The following is a 13,734-nucleotide window of genomic DNA, read 5'->3' as shown; positions in this document are numbered from 1 at the left end:
TCCTTCCACTGGTTCACTCCCCAGATGGCCACATCGGCCAGAGCCACGCCAATCTGAAGCCAGGAGTCAGGAGGCTCTTTTGGGTCTCCCACGTGGGTGCAGGGCCCCAAGAACTTGGGCCGTCTGCTACTGCTTTCCCAGGCCATAGCAGAGAGCCAGATTGGAAGAGGAGCAGCTAGGACCAAAACCGGTGCCCATATGGGATGCCGGCACTTGTAGGCAAGGGCTTTTTACCCGCTGTGCCACAGCACCAGCCCCGGGAAGCGTTCTAAACTCTCTCCTGGTTGCCAAGATTTTTGTGTTTAGAGGATCTTGATAAATGAAGAAGATGCACTCAGGGAGCACTCTTGTTTGTTCTGTTCTCCTCAGACTTCATGACTGAGGGCAAGTACATAATGGGAACTACAGAGTACTTCAAGATGTCAGAGGAAAACGTGGTAGGCACAGTGTTCATGCAGGCAAATTAACAGTACTGCAGAGAAGTGGGAGGGTGTAGCCTGTGCCTCCTGGTGGGTCATTCCAGATGCAGGAGTGGGAGAGGCGCAGGAAGACTGGGAAGGCAACTACCATAGTTCCACACTTCCAGAAAGACATTCTGTTATTTTACTGGCTTCATCCACTTTGTGCACTTGAACTTGGCTCGGGGTTGCTATGCAGGTCTGGGTTGGGAGACTGGTGAGCATGCACCTGCTGTGAGAAGGGCACACAAGATGGCAGCCAGGCCCGGTCCTCAGGCCTGTGCAATCTCAAGATTTCTCTTACAGCTGTCTTTGGTTTTGATTTCTAGTTTAACTCATCGTGGTCTGAGAGCGGACATTGCATAGTTTCTGTTCTTTTAAACCTGCTACAATGTGTTTTATATATTTGAATGTGGTCTTAGTGAGTATTCCATGTGAGAATGATACAAATGCGTAATGCTGCTACTTAAATAGTCTGCAGGTGTCAGTTATATCCAGTTGCTTGATGGTGTTGTTGCATCAACCGTATCCTTAGTGATTTCACAGCTGCTGGATCTGTCCATTTCTCTCAGAGGATTAAAGTATCCAGCTATAGTAGCGCATCCTGTTTCTCCAGGAATTCTATCAGTTTTTGCCTCCTAGTGTTTTCACACTCTTTTTAGGAACACTGACCCTGTTACATTTTTTAATATCCCTGTTTATCCCTTATTGTTGTCTTTGCTTTGGAATCTGCTTTTTGAAATAGAGCTATTCCTGCTTTGTTTTGATTACTATTTTTTAACGATTTATTTATTTGTAAGTCAGAATTACAGAGAGAGAGAGGGAGGGAGGGAGGGAAAGAAAGAGGGAGAGAGAGAGAGGGGAAGAGAGAGAGCGAGAGAGAGATACCTCTTCAACTTGCTGATTCACTACCCAAATGGCCTCAAGAATTGGGGCTGGGCCGGGCTGAAGCCAGGAGTCAGGAGCTTCCTCCAGGTCTTCCACGTAAGTGCAGGGACCCAGGCACTTGGGCCATCCTCCGCTGGTTTCCCAGTTACATTAGAGAGAGAGAAAGAACATTTCCTGTCTGCTAGCTCACTTCTCAAATGCCTTCAAGGGCAGTGACTGGACCAGGGCAAACCCAGAAAAAACACTTGATTCAGGTCTTCCATGTAGGTGGCAGGGGCCTGGCTCTATGAGCCACCACCTGCTGGCTCCAGGGTTCACAATAACAGGAAACTGGAAAAAGGAATGGAGCCAGAGCTTGAATCCAAGCATGGAGAGTAGGGCGATGGTGGTGTTGTGGTGTTTCAGATAAAGCCACCACCTGCCATGCCGGCTCCCATGTGGGCTCCTGTCCCAGCTGCTCCACATCTGATCCAGCTCCTGGCCTGTGGCCATCTGGGGAGTGAACCCAGCAGGTGGAAGATCTCTTTTTTCTCTTTCTCTCCCTCTATTTCTCCCTCCTGCTGTTTCTCTGTAACTCTGATTTTCAAATAAATGAATAAGTCTTAAAAAAATAAGGCATCAGGGTGTCTTAACTGGCAGCTTAATTGCTAGGCTCAACACTTGCCCCTGATGTGTCTTATATTTGAAGCAGGTTTCTTAGATTTGCCATATATTTTCTTTTTTCTTTCCACTCTGACAGTATGTCTGTTAATTGGTGTTTTAGGCCATTGTTGTTTAGAGTGATTATTGATATAGTTGGACTAATATCTGACGTATCTATTTCTGTTTTCTATTTGTTGTTTAGAGTGATTGTTGATATAGTTGGATAAATATTTGACATATCTATCTGTTTCCTATTTGTTGTCCTTGTCCTTTGTGTTTGTCTCATACTTTTCCTGCTTTGTATGGTTTTTTTTTTTTTTTTGCTAATTTTTTTTGGTAAAGTTGACAACAAAATTGTGTATGTGTAAGGTTAGAATGTGATATTTTGATGCATGTGTACATCATGACATGATTACTGCAGTCAAGCTAATTACTATATATCACCTCAGATTGTTACCCTTTTTATTATGTGGAGTAAACTCTTTATTTTAAAGATTTATTTATTTATTTGAAAGGCAGAGTGAAAGAAGAGACAGAGATACATCTTCCGTCTGCTGGTTCACTAATGGCTAAGTGGCTACAATGGCCAGGGCTGGACCAGGCTGAAGCCAGGAGCCTGGAACCCCATTCAGGTCTCCCTGGCAGATGTCAGGGGCCAAGTACTTGGGCCATCATCTGCTGCTTTCCCAAACATATTAATAGGGAGCCGGATCAGAAGCAGAGCTGCTGGGACTTGAATAGGCAGTGCCTTATGGGATACCAGGCATCCCAAGAGGTGGTTTAATGTACTGTACCACAATGCCAGCCCCTACTGAACGCTGTTAAGAACTACTATTTCTTTTGTGTATTTTATATGATTCTATTTTGAGAACATAATGTTCTGGTGTATTTCAAATTTTCCTTTGCTCCTCCCACTATTGGAAGCATGAGTGGATTTCTCTGATATATCACTGTGAGGACCTTGTAGAGCTCCAGGAGGTAAAACGCAAGTGTGTGTGCGTGTGTGTGTGTTGTTGCTTCCCTATTCCTGGGCCTCCCTGGAATTTTTTTTTTTTTTTAATTTGACAGGTAGAGTTATAGACAGTGAGAGAGACAGAGAGAAAGGTCTTCCTTCCGTTGGTTCACTCCTCAAATGGCCGCTATGGCCGGCGCTGCGCTGAGCCGAAGCCAGGAGCCAGGCGCTTCCTCCTGGTCTCCCATGTGGGTGCAGGGCCCAGGCACTTGGGCCATCCTCCACTGCCCTCCCAGGCCACAGCAGAGAGCTGAACTGGAAGAGGGGCAACTGGGACTAGAATCGGCGCCCATATGGGATGCCAGCACCGCAGGTGGAGGATTAACCAGTGAGCCACGGCACTGTTCCCCCCCGCCCCCCATTCTAATTTTCACTCTCAGATATGGCATCCCTGAGCCTCCAGCAGTTTATCAGCTGCAGTTTACCTTTCCCTACCCCAGCACTAGTTCCCACAGACATTTTTACTTGTGGATTTCTTCCCTGGTTAAGTTGTGATTCTGTATATTTACTTGCCTGTCTCCAGTTTTAGGATTGTGGTCTGCCCTGTGACCTCATTTCTGTGATGTTATCTAAATAGGTTTTTTAATTTTCCAGTTGTTTAGCTTTGCTGAACAATGGTGGATTGGTGACTTCTGCATTCCATATTTGCAGACCAGAAACCAGAAATCCATTGATTAGTTTGTAACCTGACAAATGCTGTCACTTCTGAAATGTAACTGAATCAACAATGTATTTTTGTAAGATTTCTCAGTTCATGTGTTACTTGGAAAAAGAATGCCAAAATGAGCTAAATTTGAACTGGCATAATAGATACAAACAGAGAAAGATATATTTTGCTACCACTTTAAAAATATTTTTATTTCATTTTATTTGAGAATGAGGCAGAGGGGAGGGAAAGAGAGAGAGACAGAGAGGAAGCTCTACCATCAGCTCATTTGTTTCGTAAATGCCTGCAATAGCTGAGACTGAGCCCGGCCAGAGCTGTGAGCTATGAACTCCATCCAGATCTTCCACACGGGTGGCAGGATACCAACTACGTGAGCCATCACCTGCTGCCTTCCTGGCTTTGCATTAGCAGGAAGCTGGAATTGAGATTACATCTGGGACTCAAATGCAGGCACTCTGACCTGAGATGCAGTTGTCCCAAATGCTGTCCTAACCACAAGGCAAAATGCCCACACGTGAAATGTATTTTAAATGCTATAAGGCCAAGTGTTCTGGTGCCCTAGGTTAAACCACCACTTAAGATGCCTGCATCCTGTATTGGAGTATGAGTTTCAGTTCTGGCTCTTCTGCTTCTTATCCAGCTTCCTGTTAATAGTTAACAGTGGAGGCCGGCGCCGTGGCTCAATAGGCTAATCCTCTGCCTGCGACGCCGGCACACCGGGTTCTAGTCCCAGTCAGGGCGCCGGATTCTGTCCCGGTTGCCCCTCTTCCAGGCCAGCTCTCTGCTATGGCCCAGGAGTGCAGTGGAGGATGGCCCAAGTCCTTGGGCCCTGCACCCTCATGGGAGACCAGGAGGAAGCACCTGGCTCCTTGGCTTTGGATCAGCGCGGTGTGCCGGCCACGGCGGCCATTGGAGGGTGAACCAATGGCAAAGGAAGACCTTTCTCTCTCTCTCTCTCTCTCTCTCTCTCTCACTATCCACTCTGCCTGTCAAAAAAAAAAAAAAAAAATTTAGCAGTGGAAGACAGTGGATGATGGCTCAAGTACTTGGGTCCCTGTCACTCACATGGCAGACCTAGATGGACTGCCAGGCTCCTGACTGTGACCTGGCCCAGCCCTGGCTTTTGTGGTCATTTGGGGAGTGAACCAGCAGATGAAAATGATCTGTACCCCGTGTCTCCTTCTCTATCAGTTTGTGTTTCAAATACATACATACATACATAAATACATACCCTGTAGGAAGAATGTCCCAATCAAGCAAGACCAACTAATATTTTTTACTCCATTCTAAGTTTATTTTTCAACTTAAATACTCATTTCTCCTAAGTACAACTTTGTGTGCTTTGACCAACAAACATCTCCTAATTTCTTCCACTCCCATTCTCTGATTGATTACTAGTGTTTTACTCTCTGCTTCTATGAAGTTGATTGTTTTAGATTTCACATGTAAGTGAGAACATATGGTATTTTATATGGTATTTGCCTTTCTGTGCTTGGCTTATTTCTTTTCTTTCTTTCTTTCTTTCTTTTTTTTTGAAGATTGATTTTATTTATTTGAAAGGCAGAGTTACACAGAGAGAGGATAAGACAGAGATCTGCTAGTTCACTCCCCAAATGACTTCAATGGCCAGGGTGGACCATGCCAGAGCCAGGAGCCAAATGCTCAACAACTTAAAAGACAAAAAAAAAATTATATAAGCCAAGAAGATAATAATATTCTAGGTAGCAAATATTAATTTCCAATTATGTCAGAACATTCTGGCTTTTGAGGAATACTAGCTGAAAAAGGGTTAAAAGCTGAGCCAGTTTGTATTTTCAAAGCGCTAGGTGGCAGCAAACACAGGACTGTGTTTTATTGAACTTGAACATAACACTCAGTCAGACTTTGAGATTTGAGCTTGTCTGGGTGGCAAGTCTTTCTCCTTACCTTTGATACTTCAGATGGACTGCTTAAGAGTTGACAACCCTGATTGGTTGTTCTGCCTTTTATTTTTTACTTAAAATCTTAGTTTCACATTTCTTTTGAAAGGGAGCATGAAAAACAAAACCAAAATAAAAGATCACCAAGGAATTTGAATTACTCTAAAAGTATACTATCAAATCCGAGATTTTATTTTCCCAACCTGAAGCTGATAATATAGTCACTGTGGAATGCAACCCTTAACCTCCAAAGATATGTTACCCCTTACCTGGTTGAAACACTGATCAACTGAAAAACAGTTGATAGGAATGTTATTTTGTCTTGACTTGTTGTGCCTTAGGTGCGTGGTTGTTTACTCTGTTAAATAGACTGGGAATTTGTTTGGAAACTTTGTTTACTACTTTGGGTAGGTTCAATAAACAACAAATTAATAAATAACAGTAAAATTTAATTAGAGAACAGAAATGGCTAGCATGTGTTAAGCATGTATTGAGCTCTTTCTGTTTGCCTGGCACTGTATGAAAACAATTTACATTGTTATTTGATTTGATTATTAAACAGAATTCACAATTGATATATTCTGATTCTAGAGCCACACTTTTAACTTTTTATTTATTTATGAAATTGTGAGATTTAAGTATTTTCAGAATCTGTACAGCTAGTAATATAAATTAAGGAAAATGTCTGGGTACATTAATGGCTGGCAAATTAGAGCTTGCTGTGCTATACCTAAAGGTATTCAAATGCAAGTGTAGACAACACCATAGGTCAAACCCAGATCAGAAGATAGAATGGCTAAGTTTGAAATACTATGGGTGATGGCAGTAAGGCCTTTTTGGTCAGATGAAAACTTCAGCTATTTCATTGGATATGGATAAATCCCAACATGATGTGAAGTGGAAATTGTAAGTTACAAAATTGTAACTTCCAAAAATGTAAGTTTACAATTTATAGAAAATTTAAAACAATAATACACATTGTTTATGGATAATGCATATAAAGTAAATGTATAAAAATGGGCATTCATGCATTATAATGATCAACTCCAGTTCTTACTTTTCAAAGGAGAACAGGAGAGGGAATGAGGTTTTATAACCGTAACGATTGGTTCTTTTAAAAGAAATTCAAAACTTCAAAACATACAAAAATTAACGTCTGTTTAATTTCTCTGGACTATACATAAGTATGTTTTAAATTGTTTTTTTGTACTTTTCTAATAGTTGAAGTGTTATGTACTTAATAAAATGTATGTAAGATTGAAAAAAATTGCAAATATGTGATAAGAGGTAATGTTTGCTTTTTGGTTTAACTAATAGCTGTAGATGTAGATATAGATGTAGATGTAGATCCATATCCAGCCCAAAATAACAATTTAATTTCCTGTAGTCATTCAGGAAAGCTTTGAGTAGAGAGTAGTGCAACTGAGAAAACAAAGGACTTTGCTTGAGCACAGAGGAAAAGAAAGACCTATGGCAGAAGGGACACAACTTACCAAAATCGTGGAGGCAAAAATCTATCATACAGCTCATGTTTTGGACAAATGGAAATAATTCAGCATAAGTAGAAGGAAAGGCATAAGTGAAGGAGTAAGGAGAGAAGTCAGGAAATTTTTAGGGCCCAGATGATGAAAGCTATGAGATTAGCATACGAGTTTTGACTTGATTCTGTGGACCAGTGATTCTCAATTCCGGCTGATCATCAGAATTTACTGGATCATAATCTAGACTTACTGAATTAGCATCTCTTGGAAAAGGGACCATGTCACTGTTCTTTAAAGCGCTGTGCCACATCTGTTCTCTTATTTCATCCTCACAGTCTCTGAAAGAGGGAGTTGGTGTGGCTTTCCACTAGGTAAGAAAGAATTACAGTCCAAAGTGAGATTAATCATGAGTTAATGGTGTTCATTTTTGACACATCAGAGGTTAGAAATGATTGCCTCTTCTGTGAAGTGATACCCTGTATCATTTCTGGCCCAGCCGGCTGGAGCAGGTGGAAAAAATATCCAGTCATATGCATCCTTCAATTCGGAGATTGCTGTGGATGCTTTTTCCCCTAGGCCCTGCAGTTTTCCATGAGCTGAAAGCCTCTATATAAAATTAGATTGAATTACAAAGCTGTAGGATGTGTTCTCGAGATCTGTTCATCATTTTTGACCACAAGAGGCTTTTGAAGGATAATTTTTTTTTTTTAAATTTTTGACAGGCAGAGTGGACAGTAGAGGGAGACAGAGAGAAAGGTCTTCCTTTTTGCCGTTGGTTCACCCTCCAATGGCCGCCACAGTAGGCGCGCTGCGGCGGGCGCACTGCGCTGTTCCGATGGCAGGAGCCAGGTGCTTCTCCTGGTCTCCCATGGGGTGCAGGGCCCAAGCACTTGGGCCATCCTCCACTGCACTCCCTGGCCACAGCAGAGAGCTGGCCTGGAAGAGGGGCAACCAGGACAGAATCCGGTGCCCTGACCGGGACTAGAACCCGGTGTGCCGGCGCCGCAAGGCGGAGGATTAGCCTACTGAGCCACGGCGCCGGCCTGAAGGATAATTTTTGCAGTGTAATCTGATAACTTTGTGGGTTTTGTTGTTGTTTACTTTTTTTTTTTTTTCTTCTTTGATTGAGGGTTGGAGTGGGGCAGGACTAGGGATGGAGATAGAGGAAAAAGTAAGGAGCTGGTATTCCAGATAAGAAGTAACCATGGTCCTTACTGAAGTGTGGCTATAGGAATGAATAAGGAAGTGATAGACTTAAGAGAAGCTTAGAAGACATTGTTTACTAAGTATGCTCTATCAGAGTGTGTGTGAGTTTTCAAAATGAATTTGTGGGATTGGACAAAGAAGCAAAGAAGGCCTAAGAAGAAGGGAGAGCTAATAGGTTCTAGTTGCTTATAGAGAGTATGTTCAGTACTTGTGGTTTTGAATATATTTCCAGTCTTGGTCACCAAAAGCAATGATGCTAATACCTGATTTCAGAAGGCCTAAGAAGAAGGGAGCGCTAATAGGTTCTAAATAACATGTGTGTATCAGTTGCTTATAGAGGGTATCTTCAGTACTTGTGGTTTTGAATGTATTTCCAGTCTTGGTCACCAAAAGTAATGATGCTAATACCTGATTTCATTTTTCTTTAGTTTTAGGTAATATTCTCCTACCCAAAATTATTTCATATTTCCTCCTGTAGGTTTAGGGTCATATACTATCTTACCACCTAGCAGTTAGCAGTTAGCAGTTATGATCCTAACACTGTAAGCAGCAGGGGGAAGAACATTAATGGGAGTTCTGTCTTATTTTCTATTATTGATTTTTTAATGCAATATAACTCACCAAGGTGTTTTGGAGTTTAACTATCTACTGTCAAGTTAGTAGAAACTTCTCAGTAGAAAATGTAAGATCCCATGAATAAAATACCAGTATAGAATAAGTCCTGATTCATAAGGATTTCCCAATGGAGGTAAATTATAGGAGTGTTTTCTTCCCTAACCATAGGGCAAAAGTTGGATTGTTAAAAGAAGTTATGAAGATTTTCGGGTACTTGATAAACATCTTCATCTTTGTATTTATGACCGAAGATTCTCCCAGCTCTCAGAGCTTCCCCGTTCTGATACCTTGAAGGACAGCCCAGAGGTAAGCACTGTATACATTACAGAAGTCATTACTGTATGTGAATCAGCAGAAATTTTTGTGTATATGATAAATAAAAGCTTATATTGAATATTCAAGATGATTTCTGGGATTACTTAACTGTCCTATAATTGTAAAATCAGTAATGCTGTGTAAGATACTTAGAAGTAGAGTAGGTTCAATACATAATTATATAAGGAGACAAAAACCTCATGCAGTAATATATGAACAGATGGTATATTTGAGCAGACATTCTCTGAAGATGATATAAAATATGAAAACAAAAGTATTAAAAATCTGTTGACATCACTGATGACCAAGGAAATACATATTAAAGCAATGCTGTTTGATTAATTTTTGATGGCAGGACGTGTCCTTGCATCTACCTCCAGTCATGCCAAAAATTTTAGTAATAACATAAGACTTAAAAAACTTAAAAAGATAAAAAATCTTTTTATTATCGTAAGAAAAGTATCAGGGATTCAAAAATTGTGAGGAATCTTTGAAAGTAAATGGGTTAAGATTTTATGTTATTTATGCAGGAGAGAAAAATAACAGCCTAAAATGAACGTACAAGAGAAAGTGGAAGTCAGGAAAACTAGAAATTTTACAGACAAAAACCTAACAAAAAATTAAGAAGAATAAATAACAGACTTTAGGAAATGTGGTTAATGTCCTGCAGGGAAAGTGAGGCCATCACAATTGCCAAGTGAGAGTAGATTTTTATAAACTCAAGCAGGGATGTTGCAAATGAAAATATTATTCAAATTAATTTTCATAATAGCAAACCTGAATAACTGGATGGACTATATACAAAATGAACATACTTGAGGAGGGAGTTAGTGACCTGGAAGATTGAACCAAGTTATTTGTAAGAATAAAGCCCCTGGGGCCAGCATTGTGGTACAGTGTGTTAAGCCACTGTCTGTGATGCCAGCGTTCCTTATGGGCACTGGCTCAAATCAGGCTGCTCTGCTTCTGTCTCTGCTTCCTGCTAATGTGCCTAGGAAAGCAGTGGCAGTTGGTTGTGGTGCTTGGGCCCCTTCTACCCACGTGGGAGACCCAGATGGAGTTCCAGTTCCCTGTCTTCAGCTGGCCCAGCCCTGTTGCAGCCACTTGGGGAGTTAACTAGTGAATGGATGATCTCGCTCCCTGTCTCTCCCCACTTTGCTCTAATTCTGCCTTTCAAATAAATATCTTAAAAACAAAACAAACAAAATAATAATACAGCCCCTGAAAGGGATAAACTGTGAAATGATTGTGAGATAATAGTTTGGAATTGTGGAAAATAGGTCTAGAGAAGTTACTACTCATGGAAATTATAGGTGGCAGTAGATGGAAGGAATAATTGAAAATTAATATAAAAATTTCCCTAGAAGTAAAGAAAGCAATATTTCCTGATTCAGTGGTCCATTAAGGACTAATGTATAATGAGTAAAGAGACTCCTAGAAACATCATAGTGAAATTTGAAGATACCAACATAGAGGAAAAAAATACCAATATTGTTGATAGAGCAAAATGGATATTCTCAAAAGAGTAAAAATTACATTGACATGAGACTTCAGCCACAATGGATGCTTGAACAGGTCCTGAGGTAAGTCATTTAAACTCTAAATTAATTCTAAGACAGTTAAGTAGATAGTGTGGAGATAAGACCTGTCATGTAATAACTGACATTGTAGGAGGTCTCAGCAAATGTCTTAAAAGCAGATTCCTTAGGACCCTGCTTTGTGGCATAGCAGGTTAAGTTGACACCTTCAGGGCCACCATCCCATTTGGGCACTGGTTCAATATCTGGCTATTCTACTTCTGACCCAGCTCCCTGCTACTGTGCCTGGAAAGCAGTGGAAGATGGCCCAGCTAATAGGGCCTTGCAGCCATGTGGGAGACCCAGAGGAAGCTCCTGGCTTCAGCCTGGTAGAAGTGACTTATTTGGGGAGTGAACCAACAGATGAAAGATCTTTCTGTCTTTCCCTGCCTCTCAGTAATCCTGGCTTTCAATGAAATAAATAAATATTATCAAAAGAATGACTTCTGGAGATTTAAAAAATCCAGATTCCTCTGTACTGCAGAAAACATACAAGTCTATTCGTTTCCCTCCTCTGCCTGTTTGTTTCTTCTCACTCAGATTGTCTAAGAACATGGCTACTACTACTAAGTTCCAGTTTTTTATCTCCTTTTAAGAGAGCAGCCAGGTGGCACTGGGACTTATATCATAATTCCTAATTTCTGGATTGACCTGGACTAGTCCAGCTAATATCATATCACATTCCTGGATTGATCAACTTTATTATCATGGTGTAGGGTCATGTATTACCATGGCTGCCAAGAGAGAGAGAGAGAGGCGGTTGTACTGCAGTGGCTGAGACTAGACCAGGCTGAAGTCAGGAGCCAGGAGAGAGAGAGAGAGAGAGAGAGAGAGAGAGAGAGAGAGAGAGGCAGTTGTACTGCAGTGGCTGAGACTAGACCAGGCTGAAGTCATGAGCCAGGAGCTTCATGGTGTTGCAGGTGGCAGCTTAACCTATTGTGCCACAACACCAGCTGCTACTTAGATTTTTTGATACAAAAATAGGTAAAGCAATAAAAACAGAAGCTATGGACTAGTATGACCCCTGATGAAAAGGGGTTAAATGTTTCAGCTCTACATGAGAATGACTGTGTACATAACCATTGTTTTCAGTGACAAGCCAGTGAAGTTTCAAAAATGGTGTTAGATTGTTATCTAGAAACAAAAATTTACAACAGAGAGTTCCTGTGCCAGAAAGTGTCATATCTTTCCTCTTAGTTATACTAAATCTTTCTTTCTCTCTAGTCTGTCTCTCAGATGCTTATGGCTTACCTATCACGCCTTTCAGCTATTGCGGGCAACAAGATCAACTGTGGGCCTGCTCTCACCTGGATGGAGGTACCACCACATTCATCTTTTATGAAAGCTTGTTTTTAGATTGTCTGCCTAACAAATTTAATATTAACTTAGTGTGATACCTGTTGAATTTCAGGAATCAAAGCAAATGCAGTTTTTTTTCACCTTCTGGGAGGATAAATATGTGGTATATGAAATATTTTTACCTCAAATCTGTTGATAATCTGGCAAAATAATTTTAATATATTTTACGAGTCTCAATAATTGCTGTTGTTTTGATATTTAATGAATTTTTAATTTTTGCAAAGTGTCAAGTTATATTGCTATAATAGAGTGCCTGAGGCTAGGTGATTTATAAAGAAAAAAATAATAGGTTGATTTTGGCAATGGTTCTAGAGGCTGAGAAATCCAGGATCATGTCATTGGCATCTGCTCAGCTTCTGCCAAGGGCCTTATGCTGTTTCAGCTCATGGTGGAAAGTGGATGGGGAAGTGGGTATGTGTGGAAGGCGGAGAACATGAAGGGTGGCCTTGCTTTATAACAGCCAGTGCTAAGGTAGCTGATCCAGTGCCAGAAGAGCAAGAAAGAGCTCATTCACATGAGAAAAGCGTCAGTCCCTTCCTGAGGGCTCCATCCCCAATGCCCAGATACTTCGCTTACCTCCTAGTGCTAACGCATTGGAGAATTAAGCCTTCATATGAGTTTGGTGGGGGTAAACCACATGCAAACTATAGCACAAAGTGTGATTGCATGTGTGTGTGTGTATGTTTCAGTTGAAGTAATATTTAAAAGCAGTGTTCAACTATTCATGAGCAAGAGAGCCTTTTAAAGGGTTCCATTTAATAGACGGTACTGATGTTGTATTAGGTATTTTGCTGTAATTTACCTACGTAGAGCTATGTTACTCTCTCTTCCCAGTGAAAGTGGAAAATACAAGCTAGGCCAGCTTGCACTGAAGGGATTTTTCTATCACTGCCTTTGTGATATTGGAAAAATTATTTAATCTTGTGCGTTACAGAACTTATTTCAATGTTAGCCTCTTTGCTTTTAGTTGATAATATAATGATAAGTATTTTTAGAATTATGAGAATTAAATCAATTATGCACAGCACAAGGACTGGCATTAAATAGAATTTTTTTTTAAATTTAAGACTTTGGATTGTTTTTTCTAAACTGAATTCTCTTTTATGGCTAGTCAGTGAAACATTTGAAAGTCACATGGCTTTATGTCCTGTGTCATAGTACGTTTTTTCGGTTCCAGATCGATAATAAGGGTAATCACCTTCTAGTTCACGAGGAATCATCCATCAACACTCCTGCAGTCGGTGCTGCTCACGTCATAAAGAGGTACACTGCTCGGGCTCCCGATGAATTGACCTTAGAGGTAAGTGGTAGAGTGCTGTTTGTTACCTGGCCCCTGCTACTTTTGCAGCCTCATCTTGAAGTGTTTCCATCATTTCCATAAGTAGAGAAAAAATTAAAAACATTGGATTTCTTCTATAGTCCTTTATCTTTCAGCTTGAAATGTCCTCTGTTTTCATTTAAATGGTTGTCAGCTTAAAGGTTTCTGGTTTCTTCCAGGAAGTCATCCTGGATCTTCCTTCCCTCACTCCATACAGTATGTACCCTCCCGTCCTGGACCCAGTGTCATTCTGCAGTTCTCATGGCTCATCCCTGCC

The 13,734-nt window shown here is 40.9% G+C and overlaps 1 protein-coding gene across 6 annotated transcripts in view; it reads left to right on the top strand.

Annotated features, from left to right (window-relative positions):
* The window catches only part of ARHGAP32 (Rho GTPase activating protein 32), a 307,368-nt gene that overhangs the window by 203,486 nt on the left and 90,148 nt on the right, over window positions 1-13,734 (top strand). For all 6 annotated transcript variants that reach the window (XM_062197343.1, XM_062197342.1, XM_062197341.1 and 3 more), the window contains 3 exons: window positions 9,057-9,194; window positions 12,005-12,097; window positions 13,317-13,439. In XM_062197343.1, coding sequence (XP_062053327.1) covers window positions 9,057-9,194; window positions 12,005-12,097; window positions 13,317-13,439 — 354 coding nt within the window. The remainder of the gene's footprint in view (window positions 1-9,056; window positions 9,195-12,004; window positions 12,098-13,316; window positions 13,440-13,734) is intronic.

This window comes from Lepus europaeus, chromosome 7 (assembly GCF_033115175.1).
Source record: "Lepus europaeus isolate LE1 chromosome 7, mLepTim1.pri, whole genome shotgun sequence".
NCBI lineage: Eukaryota > Metazoa > Chordata > Mammalia > Lagomorpha > Leporidae > Lepus > Lepus europaeus.
Note: the sequence above shows the minus strand (reverse complement) of the source record. Positions and strands in the feature narration are given on the sequence as shown.